This window comes from Myxocyprinus asiaticus, chromosome 31 (assembly GCF_019703515.2).
Source record: "Myxocyprinus asiaticus isolate MX2 ecotype Aquarium Trade chromosome 31, UBuf_Myxa_2, whole genome shotgun sequence".
Classification (NCBI taxonomy): domain Eukaryota; kingdom Metazoa; phylum Chordata; class Actinopteri; order Cypriniformes; family Catostomidae; genus Myxocyprinus; species Myxocyprinus asiaticus.
The window spans coordinates 5,826,860-5,848,674 of NC_059374.1; the positions used below are offsets into that span (position 1 = coordinate 5,826,860).

Sequence of the window (21,815 nt, forward strand, 5' to 3'; positions counted from 1 at the left end):
TTGTCTCGGCTCCTCCGCACAAAATCTGAATGAGTGGTTGCATACCAGCTCCTTTTACCCGTATGTCCGGGGGAGTGGCATGCAAATTCCACTCACCAATTCCCATTGGCCTTTTTTCAAAAAGCAAAGGAGTTCGGGGCTCCCAAGGGTGACCCCTAGCGTCACTACATCGACACAACGTCTCGTTCCCTCCATCAGGGAATGGATGTTACGAAAGTAACCAGGACATTTTATAAGGTGGGGTTGAAAATGTTGTCTGTTCATTTGTGTGTTTGTCTGTTGCAAATGTAGACCATGCAAATAAGATAAAATTTCTTTTTCAGATTAACAATTTTTTATTGATTCACATACAGTTGTGCTCAAAAGTTTGCATACCCTGGCAGAAATTGTGAAATTTTGGCATTGATTTTGAAAATTTGACTGATCATGATTGACTGATTGACTTTTATTTAAGGATAGTGATCATATGAAGCTATTTATTATCACATAGTTGTTGGGCTCCTTTTTAAATCATAATGATAACATAAATCACCCAAATGGCCCTGATCAAAAGTTTACATACCCTTGAATGTTTGGCCTTGTTACAGACACACAAGGTGACACACACAGGTTTGAATGGCAATTAAAGGTTAATTTCCCACACCTGTGGCTTTTTAAATTGCAATTAGTGTCTGTGTATAAATAGTCAATGAGTTTCTTAGCTCTCATGTGGATGCACTGAGCAGGCTAGATACTGAGCTATGGGGAGCAGAAAAGAACTGTCAAAAGACCTGCGTAACAAGGTAATGGAACTTTATAAAGATGGAAAAGGATATAAAAGATATCCAAAGCCTTGAAAATGCCAGTCAGTACTGTTCAATCACTTATTAAGAAGTGGAAAATTTGGGGATCTCTTGATACCAAGCCAAGGTCAGGTAGACCAAGAAAGATTTCAGCCACAACTGCCAGAAGAATTGTTCGGGATACAAAGACAAACCCACAGGTAACCTCAGGAGAAATACAGGCTGCTCTGGGGAAAGACGGTGTGGTTGTATCAAGGAGCACAATAGGACAATACTTGAACAAAAGTGAGCTGCATGGTCGAGTTGCCAGAAAGAAGCCTTTACTGCACCAATGCCACAAAAAAGCCCGGTTACAGTATGCCCGACAACACCTTGACACGCCTCACAGCTTCTGGCACACTGTAATTTGGAGTGACGAGACCAAAATAGAGCTTTATGGTCACAACCATAAGCGCTATGTTTGGACAGGGGTCAACAAGGACTATAGTGAAAAGAATACCATCCCCACTGTGAAGCATGGTGGTGGCTCACTGATGTTTTGGGGGGTGTGTGAGCTCTAAAGGCACAGGAATCTTGTGAAAATTGATGGCAAGATGAATGCAGCATGTTATCAGAAAATACTGGCAGACTATTTGCATTCTTCTGTACGAAAGCTGCGCATGGGATGCTCTTGGACTTTCCAGCATGACAATGACCCTAAGCACAAGGCCAAGTTGACCCTCCAGTGGTTACAGCAGGTTCTGGAGTGGCCATCACAGTCTCCTGACCTTAATATCATCGAGCCACTCTGGGGAGATCTCAAACATGCGGTTCATGCAAAACGACCAAAAACTTTGCATGACCTGGAGGCATTTTGCCAAGACGAATGGGCAGCTATACCACCTGCAAGTATTTGGGGCCTCATGGACAACTATTACAAAAGAATGCACGCTGTCATTGATGCTAAAGGGGGCAATACACAGTATTAAGAAATAAGGGTATGCAGACTTTTGAACAGGGGTCATTTCATTTTTTCTTTGTTGCCATGTTTTGTTTTATGATTGTGCCATTCTGTTATAACCTACAGTTGAATATGAATCCCATAAGAAATAAAAGAAATGTGTTTTGCCTGCTCACTCATGTTTTCTTAAAAATGGTACATATATAACCAATTCTCCAAGGGTATGCAAACTTTTGAGCACAACTGTACTTTATTATTATTCTAACTAATAAACTAAATACGCAATAAACTGTTAAGAATTGTAGCTAATATGAGTAGGAATGTTCACGTTAACACGTTATCTTGTATTACCATATATAGCCTTCATAAAAATTCATGGTTATTTGTGTGCTTTTCTGTGTAGAGTGAAATTGTTCCCCTACTTAGAAATATAAATGTAACTTATTTGATATCACGATAAAAAGCACCACCGACAGCAATGAAAGGCAAAAAAAAAAAAAAAGAAGAAAAAAAAGAGCTTCAAAAACTATGAGGGGTGCAATAACATGCAGTATTTTCACAAAGTTTAATTGCATAAGATACATTTAAAAGTATATACATCTATTTATGTTTAGCAGGGAAATAAATATGCAGTGCAAAAGTTCTCCAGGGATGCTTGTATATCAGATGCTGGAAATGCCCCGTCCCTTACTAAAATGGAAAATATGATTGGTTAGCAAATATCCAATTGCGTCTGAAATGAACATTCTGATTGGTGGATCAGCTTAGTCTGACTGTTTGTCTTGCCAGTGCTCCCCAGTGCATCTCCGTGCGTGTTTAGAGAGAATCTCTGTAAATTTTTTAAAATAATAATAAAAAATCACAATTCACTCAACGGTACTGCGGCATCGCGTTATTAGATTGAAAAAGTTCCGGGCAAAATCCTAAAACAGATAGGAGGGCATACAATGTTTGCCTGCATATGCCCTAGACTACACGACCAGAAGCTATTTCTCTGATTTTCTATCATTACCTCTTCAAGGCACTGATCCCTCTTGTTTGAACGAGTCTTGTGAAGGCACAAGCGCTTGTCTGCTTGTGTTTTTCAGCATTTATGAATAAGATGAGTGGAAGAAGATACAGTTCCCATCCTGAACAAGTATTTGCTAATATAGCCTAATCCATTTTATTTCACTTTGAAGCTTATGATTATTGTTCATGGTAACCAAATAATAATGTCCCTAGTTAATAAATTTATTATTTAGAATCAATATTTTTGTGTGAGGATCGATATTTTTGATACAACATCAGTATCGGAAGTATCGATACTTTAGGATCGATCCGCCCATCCCTACTCTGCACACAGTTCATTTTCTCAATCAACTGCAGGTAGAGATGTGTTTGAGTTTGATGTGGTGAAAGATTAAATCTTTGCCAAAAAATAATGCTTCAACGATACCAAACACGGCACAAACCAGAAGCAAGCACAAAAGATGAAGACAGGTGATTATGCACTAAAATATTTACATGTAATTGCATTTAAAATGTAACTAGCACAATTACAGGGGTATATAATGATGATTTGTGAGTTTTCACTGCAAAACAACCCCCCAAAATATAGCAAATTGCATTGCAAAATTTGAGAAAAGCAGCAGCAAATTCAGCCATTTTGTAATTCCAGCTAGCCAAATTACATGGCCATTTCCTAATACAGCATAATTTGATGACAAAACTTGAGTTGTGGCAATGTAACTTATTACGTTGAGACAACTGGAAAAGTGAAATTCCTGTATTCGTTGCCACAACGTAACTTTGGAGTGGTGCCAGTCCTGACAACGTTGTGGCAAGGTTGTGGATCAATAGTGTCACGGGGGGGACAAAGGACCCAAAAGCAGAGATGATGGTTCAATGGTTTTATTAACAAAGTTCTCAATGTCAAGATAAGGTGAACCTGGCGCCAGCTGCAGACGGCTGAAACCCAGTGAGCCGCAATGGGCTAGTGAAGGGTGTGTTTGTAATGATAAGTGTGTGCTTTGTGGAAGTCAGGAACAATCTGAAGAGAGTCCGTTGAAGCTGGTGTGTTGCGAGGGCAAAGCCCAGATGATATTGTCCCCAAGACGCGGGCAGAGACCGAGGAAACCTCCTCCACATGAACTGGGCATAGAACTGGTGAGGGTGACGGCCAACAGGAAGGTAACCGCACCTCTATAGAGAGGCAACCAACAGACACACAAGCATGCTCCAACTACACAAGAGAGCACAGTTAACATGACAGTGAACAATAAATGGGCAAATAATGAGGTGAAACACAAGGAATAAATAGGGAGTGCAATCAGTGTGAAGCAGATGGTAACAGGTGAGTAAATCATTGCTGTGATTAGCATCTTCCCAAGATCGATCACCGTTCCCATGGAAACGCTGATCGTGTGCCAGCTCCACCTGTGAGACACGAGGGATAGAGAAAAACAAACAACAGTATGAGCCGGCACAAATGCCGGAACCATGACAAATAGTTGTTTGTTGTAACCAGTTGGTAATTTATGCATTGAATAATTATTCTATGGGTGAACATGCAGTATTCTAACCTAATTTATGTCCTCATTTGCCCATCATTAATTTAGAGGCTATTTAAACAGTTGTGCATATGACTAACAAATGCAGACTCAAAGTTAATGTACTTCATTTATTTTGACAGTGAACAGAGAAAAAAATACAACAGAATTGCAACGAAATTACAAGCCTAAATGACTTCTGTGCTCATATTAAAATCTACTTAAACTATTTTAACACCTAATGCCATGAATTATATTTGTTAATTTAATTTAAATCTGGTTTATGGATGAATAAAAATGGTAAATAACTTCATTACAATATAATCTTTAGATCTACATATTTTTTTCAATAAATAATTATATTAAATTATAGCAAAAATGTCAGATTAATCAGTTAGCAAAAAATAAATAAAATTACTCTCAATAAAAATTGAGATACATAGATTGATTGATTGATTGATTCTCTGAGTGGTGATTCATGAGACTGTCACCACATTTAGACAACATTATGCCAAGACATCGAAGATGCTAGACAGATTTTAAATATCGAATGGTGTTGCCATGGTGATTCACAAAATTAATGGGAAAAACAGGCAAACAGGAAGTGTCTCATATCTTCTGCGTGCATTGTGTGATTTAGATTAAAATTGAGTTGTATGTTTTTTCTAGGAGGCTAATCACATGGATGTGGCTATTGTGAGTCACGGTCATAGCACCACCAATACATTTACCCAAATTGCTTAAATTCTTTAGACACTGCTGATGGAAAATTTTGTGAAGTTGTAGTCAAACTGGAATGGTGGCATATATCTATTACTCATTGTATGATTAGGGTCCAAGTTTACATTAATGTTGAGTTGTTGTTGTGTCCACCTTGCATTGTTTTCTGAAAGCCAACGGGTGGAAATAGACCCATGGTGCTTGGGCCCGTCATTGCTGCTCGCAGCTATATTTATTATTATTTTTATTGTGCTTTTTTTTCAAGGTTTCGGGGGCTTTTGGGGTACTTAACATGCTCAAAAACTTATGAAATTTTGCACACGCATCAGAGTCATTGGCCATATGCGCTTGGCAAAGGTTCATACATGGGTGTGTAGAGGGGGCACTGTAGCACCACCTAGAAGATGGGCATGTTCAGGGGGCTATCTAGCACAATCCTTTTGAGCTAGTCACCAAACTTTGTACATATATAGATCTCATCAAGCCGGACAACTATCGCACTGACAATCTTAAGCTCCGCCCAACAGGAAGTATGCCATTTTGGATTGTTTGGAAAATGCATGCTCTGAAATTGGAAATACTCCTCCTAGGGTGATATCATGCCAAGACATTGATGATGCTAAATTGCGAATGGATTTTTGATATAGCATACTGTGTTGCCATGACAACGCATTAAATGAATGTAAAAAAATGGGAAACATGAAGTGTATCATATCTTCTGCATGCATTGTGTGATTTACATCAAATTCGCGCTGTATGTTTGACCTTTTAGGCTGATCACATTGATGTGGCTATTGTGGGTCATGGCCATAGTGCCACCAACTGGCAGAAGGAAGTGTGGAACTTTTAACAGACTTTGAAATATCCCTCTTATGTTTACCTGAATTGCTTCAAATTTTTTTAGAATAATGAAAAGACAGTGCAGATTTCAAATTCTGAAGGGATTCTTGATATCTTAAATAGTGTTGCCATGGCAACACATTAAATGTCATTATTCTTTTTATGTATATTCACATGTTTTTGAGGTACTTGGCATGCTTGAATTTTCATGATATTTTGCACACAAATCAGAGTTGTCGGCCATTAGGCCTGGGAAAAAGTTAACATATGGGTGTGGCTGGAGAGATCTAGCGCCATCTTTTGACAAAAGTGGTGGGGTCAGTTTCTTCAATGGTCACCAATCTTGCAACATATATTGTTCTCATCAAGCCAGACAACTTTGAATATTACAGTCATTAGCTCCGCCCAACAGGAAGTTGGCCATTTTGGATTGAATGTGCATTGTTTGAAATTTGCAGGCCCTGAATTTTTGAATACTCCTCCTAGGGGATTAATGTGACTGTCACCAAATTTAGGCAACCTTATGCCAAGACATAGAAGATGCTAAATTGTGAACAGATTTTTGATATATATCGAATGGTGTTGCCATGGCAAGGCAGTAACTTTATGGCAAAAATGTGAAACAGGAAGTTCCCTATATCTTCTGTGTGCATTATATGATTTTGATGAAATTTCAGCTGTATGTTTGTTAATGGGGGCTGACCACATTTATGTGGCTATTATGGGCCATGGTCATAGCACCACCAACTGGCACCAGGAAGTATGGCAATTTTAACAGTTTTTGAAGTAGCCCTCTTTTGTTTACATGAATTGCTTCAAAATTATTTATAATAATGCCAAGGCACTGCTGGTGTAAAATGTTATTCCTTTATTCCTATATTTGGGTGTTTTTGAGGCACTTTGCATGCTTAAAATGTAAAGAAATGTTGCATACACATCAGAGTTGTTGGCCATTAGGGCTGGGCAAAAGTTGCAGTGGTGGTGTGTGTGTGTGTGTGTGTGTGTGTGTATGAATGGGGGGGGGGCTCTGTACTGCCCCTTTGAACATGGGCATGTAAGTGGGGCCTCTGTAGCACCCCCTTTTTCACCTACAGTCACCAAACTGTGTTCATATATCGTTCTCATCAAGCTGGGCAACTTTCATAAATGCAGTCTTATCTCCGCCCAACAGGAAGTCGGCCATTTTGGATTTTCTGAAAATCGCAGGCTCTGAACTTTTAAATCCTCCTCTTAGGGGATTCATGTGACTGGCACCAAATTTGTGCAACACCATGCCAAGACATTATAGATGCTAAATTGCGAACAGATTTTTGATTTTTCGAATGATGTCGCCATGGTGAAGCAATACATTTATAGGGAAAATGGGAAACAGGAAGTGCCTTATATCTTCTGTGTGCACTGTGTGATTTTGATGAAAATTCAGCTGTATGTTTGGTAATGAGGGTTGATCACATGGATGTGGCTATTATGGGTCATGGTCATAGCGCCACCAACTGGCAGGAGGAAGTATGGCACTTTTAAAAGACTTTGAAATAGCCCTCTTATATTTACATGAATTGCTACAAAATTCTTTAGATTAATGTCAAGACGCTGCTGATGTAAAATTGTCAAGGGATATTTGATATCTTAAATAGTGTTGCCTTGGCAACACATTAATTGTAATTATTCCTTTCTTCCTATATTTGGGTGTTTTTGAGGCACTTGGCATATTTAAAGTTTCATGAAATTTTGAACACACATCAGAGTCGTTGGCCATTAGGGCTGGGCAAAAGTTCACGCATGGGCATGTATGGGGGGCTCTGTAGCACCCCCATTTTCACCTACAGTCACCAAAATTGGTACATATATAGTTCTCATCAAGCTGAACAACTTTCATACTCACAGTCATTAGCTCTGCCCAACAGGAAGTCAGCCATTTTGGATTTTCTGAAAATCGTAGGCTCTGAACTTTTAACTACTCCAAGGGGATTCATGTGACTGGCCCCAAATTTGTGCAACAGCATGCCAAGACAATGCTATATATGTACTAATTCAAGATTAAGTTCAGAGGCCCCAAAAAGTATGTGGACACTTAAAAATGTCTGAGTGTCTAAAATACAACAAATCAAGTGGCATTTATTTAAAACAAAAGAAAAAAGATAGGACAAGCAAACTTTCCAAGAAAAACACTTCACAAAACTTTGTAGTTTTAAATTATAAGCATAATTGCAAGTATTTTGACACTCTTCTGGTTGTCAAATGTTAGTAGAACATGTCCATAATTAATATGATGAACTAAACCTGTGTGAACTTAAATGTACTGTAAATACAAAAATGGCTCATCATTTGTTTACAGATATGCTTGGTTTGAAAATGTATCTAATGCAATTATTTTCATACATTATTGTGTCTTAAGTGTCCAGATACTTTTTAAGACCAAACTAATAAAGGCAATTTTCAGTAGCATTATTGACAATCATATTTAAGACTAATAAGAAAAGCAGCATACTTTGAAGAAAATGAACATCTGTTCGGATCAAATCTATCTTCAGCCAACACCATATTAATACTAATATTTATTAATATATATATATACTATATATATATACTAATATAATATTTTGGCACCTTTATGATTTCTTTTTAATAGAGAAAGTGGAGGATTGACTTATATACTCATAATTTCTCCATCCTTCAGTAGTATTCTTCTCTTCCTTTCTGAAAAGTCAACCAAATTTAAATGTCTACAAACGTTCAAATTTTAGCATCCAGCTTACTCCCAGAAAAACAGGCCATCTCACCCAGTGATCCCAGGGGAAATTTCAGCACAATGTGTTCACCCCTGTTACCTGCCCATAATTCTCTTCAGTCCCATTTAGCTGAGTCTGTGCCACCTGCTCTTCCATCGACCCCTGACGTCACTTGATGCGATGGCGCACCAGCGAAGACTCGTCAGTAATCTCACCGTCTCTGTGTCGTTGGCAGGGCAGTATGAGTAGTATGAGGAGTACGATCAGCACCAGGGCACATATGCCCATCATAGTGTACGCTATCACCCACATCAGAGGTTCCCTAAGAGATACACCGCCCATGCAGTCTGATGCTACACCCTCAGCTAGGAAAGGCCCAGCGATTTCCGCCAATGGTACACCACCATTTTCTGTTAAAAGGAGAAAAGAGACAGGCCAACCATAACAAAGACAAGTAAGTTAGACAACTTAGAGGGTCATGATGGTTGCCAGTGTTATGGGTGAACTAGACAATGTGTGCCAAAAGTGTCTGTTAGGCCAGAAACATTCTATGCAAATGCAGATGCAAATGCTTTGCAATTGTACAAGGGTAGTTGACGTATCCATGTCCATTTTTTTCAAGATTTTAGCTTACAATTTTAAAGCTGAAGTGTTTGACTTTTTTATGTTAATACAAGTGATGTCAGTCTATTAAAATATTTAATCATAATTAATCACAGATTTGGAAATTGCTTACATTTGACTCTATATTTATTTTCCTTTCAAAATGTATTTAGTTTCTTCTTAGAAAAGAAAACAATATGTAACAATAATGTTTTACTAACATTTCCTAAACAAAGTATTCCACAGTAAAAATATAAAAATGCACTAAAAATAACACCAATTCAAGTAAAATTAAATGTTTCCCAAAGTCTAAGTGGGAGGTTGACTAACTTAGAACTAGTCCCCATGGGTTGAGTTTTCATCGCAATGGGCATTCAATCTCTTAAGCCCTCATCCTCCACAATATAAATAGTGGCTATCCACTTTACTACAGCAATGGCATGATTCATGCCATTTTGAACTCTACATCAAAAGCACTGCGGTAAATGTCTTATTTTGTTTTTAGCGCTGGCAAGGCACACACAATGATACTTCATTCAAATTGTCCAGTAAGAAGCTCAACACAGCGCCAGTGAAACACTGATGCTTCACTCCAGCGAGTCATGTGAATGCGGTTTTTCACAGGTCCCATCTGGTTTTTTTTGTACAAAACACATGGTTAAGAAGTCATTTCACCATCACTTGATCATTGACACGGTAGGTGTAATGTCCCCGGATACATCACAAAGGTTACGCCCTATTCCAACCAGTGTTTTGAATTCACACAGAGCTAAAAAAAAAAAGGTCAGAATGTAATGTCAAATAAAAAAAAAAAAAAAATGTGTTTAACATTTTAAAATAATCGCATGCCTTAACACATTAATTCCACACCTCTAGTTATAAGCAGTGTTTGGTAGATTACTCAAAACGTAATCTGCTACAAATGACTAACTACTTCTCTAAAATTGTAACGAGATAACTTTACTAATTAATTGGAAAGTATTTGTGTGTTTTTTCTACTCCAAAAATTCAAAATATTGTCTATATTTCCTCCCTATTCATTGTCACACAAGTCAACCACTCCGTACCACGTTTATCCCTCACAATGACTTAGTCGGGGGCACACGCCCTTCAGTGGTAACAGAAACACAAACAGACGTACATATGAACATAATTAATGTTTCTACATCAAATAATATTATTAAGTGTAACCCAAGTAATTTATTTAAAAGTAAAACTTAATCGTAAATAACTGTAATCTGATTACAGTAATTTAAAATGTAATGCTTTACACTCCTTTGACTTCAAAAAGTAGTACTTTGTAATCATAATACACCCAACACTGATTATAAGCATACACAGAACTAGCAAAATGCCCTTTAAAATTGTTTTAGATCAGGTACAGCATGTCACACCAAAATATATTTTATGATATACAACAGTTAGTTCCGGTCCTCGAATCTGATTGGATGAGAGACTTTCCATGAGCACTGATGGTCTCACACCATCAGCACTCGGACGTTTAACTGTTTGTATCACTCCGCTTGTGTTCGTGCTGTTCTAAACTAAAGTGTAAGAGCAGTGCATATGTGTTAAGAGCTATCGTATGTCTGTTTTTAATTTTTATTTTTTTTACATTACATATGTTAGCCAGAAGGTGGTGGCAAAAGATCATTTTTGTGTGTAATAAGAGCCAGTTAGGTGATGTGAAGTGAATCCATATCAGCCAGTGTTTACATACAACAGCACTCCGTGATCACTTGTTTTACTACTACACTACTAAAAACTTCAGCATTACGGCTCATCGCAGCTGAGAGACACAACAGACAGATTAATTACACAACTCAAGGTGCTTACTACTTACAGGAGTTTCCACATTGGAGAGGACGTGCTGTTAAAAATGGCGGAGGACATTGCGGTTTCTATAGTGAATGACTTGCGCACTGGCTACCGTGAAATAGGGAGAAATACCCCCGCTTGGACGGCTACTTTTCCACTGAGAAAGCTGATCTTCAGAAAGCTGACAGCATCTCTGCTTGGGTGTGGCAACAGGTGATCGCTCACACTCCATCTCTCTCTCTCTCACTCTCTCACACACACACACACACACACACACATCCATCCTTGTTTATCCAATAACTTGTTAGAAACAGCACAAGCCGTGATACTATTTCTGAAGTGACATTTTTGAATTACTAACAAAGGCTTAGACGCATCAATTGGTTTGAACCAGCAACGGCAGATTCTGATCCGTCGTGTAAGAAAGTAGTTCCATGCACAAATGCATTTTTTTATGACCATACTCAGTTTTTCCAAAGTTTCTTGTTCATTGAACTGTTGTATATAAGCAATATCACACTTGCAATCGTGCTATATGGCCCTAAATCAGCACTGCTGTGATTACCTACGGCACTCGGCCTGCGGCCTTGTGCCTGCGGTTGAATCACAGCAGTGCTGATGAAGGGCCATATGAGCACTCTTGCTCGTGTCATATTGCTTAATTAATTACCCACATACTTAAATTGCATTGCTGTGGCAGTAACAAACCTCATTTCTCAAGGTGGTGGTAGAGTTATTTTTAAATTCCTGTACCATTAAACCAGATCTATAAATATTCAAGTAAGCTAGCTATAAGCATGTCGACAATTTAACTAACTTGCTCAGCAAGATTATCTTTAAACTGTTGCTCCCCCATGACAGTAGTGGACCTTAAAGAGAAAACTGACAGTGGAAGACAATTTACAGTAATGCAGCTATAGCACCCCTTGTGGCAATGTTGAGAATCCAACGCATACTTGTGTAGTAATGTGAATTGTAATCTGACACATTTCAGAATACAACAATGCGTTCATAGATGAAAGCGTTCTTGTTTATATAGCGTTTCAGAGCTTAAGGTCAAATAACAAAATGTAAAGAACAGAACATAAGTAACATAATATCTATAGACACCCTTGAATCCACCTACCTGCACAGGTGCTAACTGCAAAGCCCACCCTCTTTTGTGCACGGTCAAAGATGACATAGAAGCCTTCCATCACAGTGGCTCCAATAACTAAGCCATTGGCTGAAGGGGAGATCCCAAAACGGAAACAGTCCAATGTGCCATCGATATCTGTGACTGGCTGGACATAAAGCTGACAAGGAAAAATGTGTTTGCTGTTAGTACAGCTACCAAGGAAAAATGTGTTTGCTGTTAAGAGTACATTACATGGCCAAAAGAATGAGGACACCTGTTTTTAATTAACAGATTTGGCTATTCTACAGTATGTAATGACGTTTTAAAGAACTGTCTGCTTCTGTGTAGCTGTGGCAACTGTTTGGGGAAGGCCAGTTACTATAAATGCAGTTAAATATAACCAAAAATTATAATTTAATGAATCGTTTATGGAATGCTTAAAACCAGCCTTTTTTTATTTGCTCTACCTTTTAATTTCTGACCTGCTGAAAAGTGTCCAAAACCCCTTTAAAACCATTTTTAAGACACTCCTCTGAAACAGAGTCGCTCACCTAAGGCACAAAGGCTGGATTCGTCTAAAGCATCACTCTTGACGAATCCACAGCAAAGCTCATACAAGAGTGATGAAACGGCAAAGCATGGAGTTCTTTGTAGTCGTCAGAGCCAATAACAAAGCTGCTTTTAGCAAGAAGCTTTAATGCTACAAATTAAATACTAAGAAAGTGCGTTCAGGACCACAGACATATCCCCATGATGGAACTAGCGGTTTTGACACCCTGTTTAAATGCCAAGCGCCTCTCATAAACCTGCAAACAAGTGGGTATTGACCCATTGTATTTGAGTCAATTCCCACATGACAGGCCTAGATGGCCAGGAGATAAAACTTGATGGTGGAAAAGGCTCTGCCCTTATTCAAAAATTCCTAAAGACGCACCATTGCTCAAACTCACTCCATTTCCGATCGTATGCGAAGCACGTTGAGGCAGCCCTCATGCTCTGAATCATTTCAATCACCCTTGGGGGTAAACCTGTGATGCTCAAATTTAGCTACTCGTTCCAGGACAGGGTGAAACATTTCCCCCCGCACTTGTGAAAGAAAGTCCCTGCATAGCAGGAGGGACCAGGGCTGGATGCACAGGAGTTGAATTATCTCTGCCATAGTGTTGTCACGATACCAAAATATCAGTAGTCGGTACCGGTACCAGTGAAATTTCACAGTTCTCGATACCAATTTCGATACAACAGCAAAAATATGCTAATATGGTAACGTGCTTTTGAACACACTTCTTTAGCCTATTTAAAGTTAAATTTCAATGTAAATAATACATTAAAAGAAATTAATGTTTTCCATCCATAAGTATGCATTGTGTTTTTAAGCAGGACCCTACTAAAATTAGTTTTTATTTTTTTCCAAATCCTTTTATTCCTTTTTTAAATGCATTTTCTAGAATTCCATGTTTTAAAGTTTAATCAATCAAATTCTTAAAACTTTTAAAAACTTTTAACAAGTAAAACTTAGAACAATTACTTTTCAACACCAATGCATTTTAACAAAATTTAATTCAGTAAAATAGTAATCTTGTTTGTGATATATTGCTTAATTATTATAGTTATCATTGTTAATTATTATTTTTAATATTACTACAATGAATATTACATTTTACTATACAGTTGTAATATATTTGTTTCAATTTCTTCAATTTCAGGCGTCTAGCTTTTATTTTGAATCGTGCTTTTTTTTAAGTGTAGCTTGACGGAAGCTTTTCTTTCTTCTTCTGATGGATAAATAGTTCGCTACATGGCCCAGTGCAATCATTAAAGCGCAAATTCTGTTATTTAATTATATAAATATATAGTCTACATGTGCTTCACATGGGATTAGTGCTCTGTTTTTTTATCTCATACAAATGATTGTGAATGAATGATTCTCTATGACATTGGAGTTCCCAGTGTATGAGCGGTCTGTTTCACACATTCATTTAAAGCTCTTGAAGCACGAATGCAGACTAAGATTGCAGCATTTCACAGTTTAATAATCACACTAGGACATATCACGATTTTAATCATATACATTTTTTACATTTCAGTGTAAAAGGAGTAACGGAGCGCACGCTCAAATAAATGTGTGAGGATTTAAAAGCAGCTGTGTGTCCATCTGACAGCGCGCTGGGACCTCATTGAGTCAGTGCTCAGTACTATTGCACAAACACTGGTATCTTGACATCTATTTATTTTAGTACCGACTTGGTACCGAAGTACTGGTACTTTTGACAACACTACTCTGCCAGCCACCATTTCCTTGGCCAGTTCATAGAGATCAGTATGACTGCATTCCCTCATTTTTCTTGGAGTTGGAACGATTAGACTCAGTGGTGGAAACACGTAAAGTAGCACATTTGGCCATGGATGTGCTAAAGCATCGACACCTATAGGAGCACATCTCTTGCTAGATAGAGGAACAGAGGGCAGTGAGTGTGTGACGAGAAGGAGGGCGTGGTCGGGCCAAGAGGATTCATGCCTGGCACAAAGTTGCCCAATCAGCGGGAGAGAGATAAAAGGAGGAGCCAGGGACACCAGAGAGAGAGAGAGACGCATGCAGCAGTGTTTTGTGTGTGCGCATTTGTTTATGTTAAGTCTTCGTCAGTGTTTATTAAGGTGTTTTTGATTGTTAATCCGGTTCCTGCTTCTTCCTTTCACTATGAACGAGAGGCTTGTCTGCCACACTGGTGCCGAAACCCATGACTGGAGGAAGACGTGCTGTCAGAGAGCCCTCGCCGCTGACAGAGGATCACGACGCCAAGGAGGTATGATACAGTGGTACTGGACTGGTTCGCACGAAGGCGGAAGAGCCCGCTGCCGTCTGCCAAGAGACAAAGGAGCAGCTGCCATCCGCCAGGGGGTGGGGGAGCTTGCTGCCGTCCGCCAGGAAACGGAAGAGCCGCTGCCATCCGCCAGGAGGTGGAGGAGCTGCTTACGTCTGCCGGGCGGCGGAGGAGCTCGCTACTGTCTGCCAGGAGGTGAGGTCCAGTGCCATTTCCCGGCGTCGCGGAGGACCGCTTCCTAGCTGGCCGAGGACCAAATGGCGGCGTGGAACCGGGGTTTTTTTTCTTGTCTCTCTCTCTCTCTCCCTCTCTCTCTCTGTCTCTCCCACTATCTTTCTCTCTCCCCTCCTCTCCCCTCATCCTACCCAGGTACCCAGGAGGCAGGGAAGACCAGCCGGCAACGGAATGGCCAAAGGGGCAACTCCTCCCCTTCAGGAAGGGGGGTGGGGGAGTAAGTCAGTCTGGAGGTTTCCCTGGCCTGAATCGGGTGGTGGGGGTATGTGACAAGGAGGAGGGCATGGCCGGGAGAGAGATAAATGGAGGAGCCGGGGACGACAGAAAGCGAGAGAGATGCACGCAGCCATGTTTTGTGTGTGCGCTTTTGTTTATGTTACGTTTTTGTCAGTGTTTATTAAAGTCTTTTTGATTGTTAATCTGGTTCCTGCATCCTCCTTTTCCGATGAACGAGAGGCTTGTCTGCCACAGAGTGTTTTGTGTGATGTGAAGAGATCTATGGTAGCTCACCCGTATCAATCATACAGCTGACTCACCACCTGAGGGTGAAGTCTCCATTCTCTGTACAGAGGATTCCCCCTGGACATGAGATCCGCCATCATATTCATCATCCATGGAACGTGCGTCGCCTGTAATGAGAGAAAGCGTGCACCGCTACATACAATCTAGTTTTGTGCCAGACTGTGCAGCTGCTATGAATGGGTGCTCCCTTGTCTAAGTATGCCACTGTTGTCATGTTACCCGATCTGAATAGGACATGGTGGCCTTGAAGGAACTGTACGAAGTGCTTCAATGCTAGAAACACTGTCAATAACTCCAGAAAGATTATGTGCATGTTTTGTAGTGATGCAGGCCAAGCCCCTTTCACTAACTTAACTTCGCACACTGCACCCCAACCTGTGAGTGATGCATCTGTCATCACCACTTTCCTAAGAGATACCGCCCCCAAAGGGTTTCCCCTATGATGGAAAGCGGGGATTCTCCATTGACGGAGAGCGTGCATCCCCTCTGATACAAGTGCTGTTATCCAATGCTGAAACTTTCTCATTCCCAGTAGTCCCAATGGAATGACTGACACTGTCAAGGAAATCAGGACCAATAGGCATAGACACAGCCTGAATGAGACTTTTTTCCCTCTCTGAAAAAGGGACAAAAAACTGCAAATCAATCCGATGCACTCCTCCACTTGCTGCCGTGATGGAGCACAGAGTAGATCGTCAAGATAAGCCGAAACTCTGAGACCTGTTGTTCTTAGTGGTGTCAGCATTGCCTCCACACACTTGCTGAAAACTCTAGGTGCTAATGAAAGTCTGAACTGAACAATAAAAAATCATAGGCTACACCCTGATTGGCAAACCTTAGAAATTTTCTGTGTGACGGGTAAATTCCTATCTAAGTGATAATGAAAGTCTGAAGTGAACTGTAAAAAAATCTAAGGCTACACCCTGATTGGAAAACTTTAGAAATTTGTGTGATGGGTAGATTCCTATGCAGAAAAATGCATCCTTAAGATCGACTGACATGAACCAAACCTTGCTTCTCGGCTGGGGATGTTTAGTCAGTGCCACTCCCTGCACTAGCTGCTGGGGGGGGGGGGGGATTTGGGTTCTAAATACAGACTGGCCATATCTAATATGGGTTGGGAACCCAGAACATGATGGCTGTGGAGTTCGTGCAGTGAATTTTCAAGTTTCAAACGTCTTCAAATGTCTGCATTGTGGATACCAAAGCCCCAAAAAGGGCTTTTGGTTCCAACAAGGTGGCAAGGATGTCTGTCTTCTCTCTCTCAGACAAACCTGACAGACCCGTCAAAGAGCCAGTTCACCCACGATGGTGAGACCCATGCATACAATGCAGCTCTGGACAGCTCCTCTAGGCGTGCATAGGTTGAGATCCGCAATGATGCAGATTTCTTCCCACAAAGCCACGTCCGGCGCCCCTCATCTCCTCCATCAGCTCGTCCTGATACACTGCGAGGAGCGAAGTAGCATTAAGAGAACTTACAGCTAAGGCTGCCATTACTTCTGATAAATTTAGGCCAACAACCTCTCCGTCCATCTTGGCAATGAAGGGGGAGCAGATGAAAAGGCCGTCCAATGATCGAGGTGAAAGTGATTCGCTACTGATGCCTCAAACAGGGGTGGGGGGGTTGGGTTGAGGGCTGTACATCCCCAGTTCCTCTATCTCATGCACATCCAGCCTAGAGAAACCTTTAACAGGCACTCTGTGGGAAAAAGGCTTGTTCTAAAAATCTCCAAAACATCTTCTTCCCTGTACCCTGCCAAAGGTGCAGATTCAAAGAGGGGAGGCTGATCAGGGAGACTTTGTCCATTTAGATCGCCTCTAGCTGCACTGATCCTGCGGCTGGGGCAGGGGTCTTTCTCTGCTGGCGATGGAGGAAAAACAGGGATCTCCATTATTTGACACAGTGACCCACATCCTCCTTTCCAAAACTCGCTGTACGAACCGGGAATAGTGCGGGCAACACTGGGGATTAGCAAGTGCAGCCTGCGTATGTTTGACCCCCAAACAGGTGATAAATAGCAGGTGGGAATCCTCGAGCGAGATCATAGATCCACAAGCGAACGGATGGGAGAGATCATTTCTCTTCACTCCGCTGCTTGTTGAGTTTGCCAAAAACTTGAGCTCCAGAACACAGAGCCAGTACACCCCAACATGCCACTTGATTCTGTGTTAATTCCTGGACCTCTCCTTAATGTGCCAATCTGCTACACCACCATAATATGCAGAAGAGGGTAAGTAGCTATAACATCTCAAAACTCCACAGAAAAATGTAAACCGTCCTTGACACACTGGTTTATGCCACAAAATCTGAGGGGGCATCATACACAAAATGTTGCTTGTTAAGTCATTGACTGATTGGGCAATGAGGCAGTTTTCGGACACATTTTAAAGCCAAATGATCAAATCTGGAAGTTCTGAGCGCTACACTAAAGCCGTATTTGGTTCTTACCTGTGGCAGAATGGTGATGCGGAATGACTGGCTGCTGTTTGTTGCTCTGAGGTAAATTGAGAGTTTAGGAAAAAGCCTCCATGGTGGCTCCCCTCTCATCCAGCACACAAGCTTGGTGCCGTCAAAGAATCCAGCAGAAAAGTCTTCAATCTAGGAGAGAGGGCAGGGTTAGTAAAAAAAAGTGTTCAAGATTAGGCTGGTTAGTATGGGTAGTTTAGCCCTTCTGGTAAATGCTGTAACTACTCCATCTGTGCACAAAAAGTATCTTTCTTCATTGATGGTCATTCAAAAGTAGCCATGTATTCCGATGAAATAAAATTTTTCTGCCTTTTGAGTTAAGTGGTTTAAGTTCTCTCTGTGGGACTCTTATTTCGGTAGGCATTTACACTGAGCAAGAGAGCGGTTATCTTAGTTCATGTTGCACAACTCTGGCCCTGCTTCCAAACCTTCCACATCCACTCTAAATAGTATCCATGATTAGAATTAGAGTGTCCCAATTCATGGTATGTTGAAATGAGTGTCCCAAAGTTGCCCGGTAGATTTTCGAGGTGTGGATCCATGAACAATATTTTGGTTAAGATTGCCCACAGTCTCTTGCTCGACGGAAGAGGAGATCGACTGTTCACTTCAGAACTACAACTGTCATACGTGAAAAACTACAAACATGCCGGTGAGACTGATAGTGCATCATCAGTTCATCATGTTTTTACAACATAAAAATCAACATTAAACGTTACGTAGGTTTGGTTGTATGTTGTGAAGAGAAAAACGTTGTTCTCGCTATAGGATGAAATTGCTTATCGGCTCATTAAATTAAGAACAATAAAGCGGCTTCATTTACAGTGATCAGAAAAGGGTATGAATGAAAAATAATCCTCATCTTTCCATTGTGCATTCTTTTATGTCTATCTACTGTATTTGCACTGCTTATTGTAGATGCTAGTGTGTTTTTAAGTGCTTCTTTCTTGAAAATAATCTTTAAGGAAAGTTTCAGCACCATATTGATTAAAAACAGGATTATCACAAATGAATCAGATTAACACAATTGTCTGTTCTCATTTTATTTTTGTAATTTATTGTATCACTGTAATATAGCAGAGGTCAGATTCTCTTTTTCAAGGGACTGTTGTAATGATGTAAACAGTAAGTGACGCTGCCAAAGAAAATAAATAAATAAATAAGTGACCAGCACAATGTCATTTAAGTATTCTGTCTTTCCAACTTTGTATAGCATTCAAGTTAAATAGATAGTCCTAGAATTTTATTTTAGTTGATGATGAATCATAAGATCACATCTTTAACTTTAAATATAACTGTTATCTGTTTTATTGCATCTGCAACACATTGTGAACAACACACATTGAATAGAGATAACGATAGGAAAAAGATAACTTTGGTTTGCATTAACTACACATTACTACATGCATCATTATATTAAAACATCAGCAGCATTTTAGACATAAGATGAAATACCCCGCGACAGATGTTCAACTACGCGTAGGAAGCATTGTAGGATATTGTAAATGAAATGCAATGTCATGATAATTGTAAAAGGTTTGACGGGTCTCACCCAAAACCAACTGGATCGCTTGTAAATGTCGTGAACTCCAGTGGTTTAATCAATGTGTTCTGTAGCAATCCAGTTGGTTTCGGGTGAGAACAGACCAAAATATAACTCCTTCACTGTACATCTTGACAGCAGTCTCCGTGGCGATTTCAAGCTTGATTACACTTCCTATAGCGCCATCTAGTGCTCTGCGCATGTGGCAACCACTAGAAGGTGTTATTGAGCTTGAAATCACGATTGCCAAGGAGCCTGCTGTCCAGATATACAGTGAAAAAGGAGTTATATTTTGGTCTGTTCTCACCCAAAACCAACTGGATCACTTCAGAAGACATTGATTAAACCACTGGAGTCATATAAATTACTTTTATGCTGACTTTATCTCCTTTTTGGAGCATCAAAGGCCTGATCACCATTCACTTGCATTGTATGGACCTACAGAGCTGAGATATTCTACTAAAACTCTTTGTGTGTGTTCAGCAGAAGAAAAAAAGTCTTACACATCTGGGATGGCATGAGGGTGAGTAAACGATGAGGGAATTTTCAGTTTTGGTTGAACTATCCCTTTAATCACCACTTTGAAGAGAAGCGCTGCAGACAACAATTGTGTTTGAAGTGGCATACTACCCATACTACTCTTACTGCTGCTGTCATATCATATCACTTGCACAGGGTGAGTAAATGATGAGAGAATTTTCATTTTTGGGTGAACTAATCCTTTAACACTTGTGTTGGGGAGCGTTGATGCCCTGATACGAATTTTGTGGATGTGGCCTCAAGATTGCTGTAGCAAAGTGCTAAGCCACAGCCTACCAGCTGATTAATACTGTGGAGAATGAAGGTTTAAGATATTTAATGTGCATTGCAATGAATTCTATGGGGTTCTAGTCTAGTTGACTAAATCTTTAAATTTTGGGGGTAAATGTTTAGTGTTACCTGAATTGGTGCTATTTTAGTGCATTTCTATTTTTATACTGTGGAAGTCTTTGTTTGGAAAATGTTAATAAAATAATTATTGCTACATAATATTGTTTAGTTTTCTTTCCTAAGAAGAAAATGTGTGTATTTTGCCAGGAAAAGCAGTATATATAGAGTCAAATCCCAGCACTTTCAAAATCTGCAATTAATCGTGATTAACTCTGAAAAATCATGCAATATTTTAATCCACTAACAGCACTAATCAAAAATAATCTGCCATTAGGAAGGTCATACCAATGATGTTTGCATAATGGCCTCCACCACAGCACTGAACACATTTGCAGGTAGTCGCAATAGAGTTGTCCCGCTGTCCACAATGGCTTTATCTGAGTTATACTGGAAGAAAAAGGGAGACACAAATCAGTCAAAGCCTTCATCAAACCAAAAGCAATCCTTGCTGCTCTGTGGATGTAATAATCATTGCATTACAATTACATTAGATCCATGGTTTTCAAACTGGGAGGCGCTCCTCCCCAGGGGGGTGCCAGAGCATGTCAGGGGAGGCGTGGAGATTGATGATAAATTCATGAAGTAAAATCAAAAGGTACATAAATACAATAAAAATGTATTGTCAAGATAAATGAAAATTACTTACTTAACGGACCATAGTCCAGCTTAATAGACAGTAGCTTTATGGCATTATAATACTATTAAATGTTGTGAACGAATGCACATCATGCGAGAGTGCACCTATGTAGCCTACCGGTTGCGCAAGCACAAATCAGTCCGCTCGCACATGGATTTTCTTCGTTCTCACACAAAACTGAACGTGCACTCTCAAATGTATGCTGCTCTATGAAATCTCCCTGCTCTCGCTTATAAAAGTGTGTGTATGCTTAAAACGTGTCCTGTGCACTTGCAAATCTATATTATAAAGATATATATCCTGCCTCTGTTCATCCGTCATGACGTGTCCATTGTTACAAGTTCAACATGATATCGGGTCGATGTGTCTTCATGTGTTTGTGACATGTGCAGTTTCACATAGAGACGGACACTGGCTCATGTGATGCGAATTTATCACAAATATATCCATTGTCATAAGGGTAAACATATTTTTCATAAAAATAAGGCAGAATACTGTTTCATATTATTAACAGAAATATTTATAGGCATTAATCACGCATGTATGGCGTATTGCCGAATGAGTCTGTAAGACTGAA

At 40.0% G+C, this 21,815-nt stretch overlaps 1 protein-coding gene across 3 annotated transcripts in view; it reads right to left on the minus strand.

Moving 5' to 3' along the window:
* Positions 1–2,357: 2,357 nt before the first annotated feature.
* Positions 2,358–21,815, minus strand: part of LOC127422271 (beta-secretase 2-like) — a 56,191-nt gene continuing 36,733 nt past the window's right edge. The window contains exons 6-10 of one of the 3 annotated variants that reach the window (XR_007894148.1): positions 20,887–20,988; positions 18,111–18,260; positions 12,090–12,258; positions 8,642–8,952; positions 2,363–4,140 (exon numbers count right to left, since the gene is read on the minus strand). Coding sequence is in view for 2 of the 3 variants with exons in the window: in XM_051665671.1 (XP_051521631.1) it covers positions 8,711–8,952; positions 12,090–12,258; positions 18,111–18,260; positions 20,887–20,988 (663 nt within the window). In the remaining variant the exon portion in view is untranslated. The other 2 variants (XM_051665673.1, XM_051665671.1) reach the window with 2 other exon arrangements.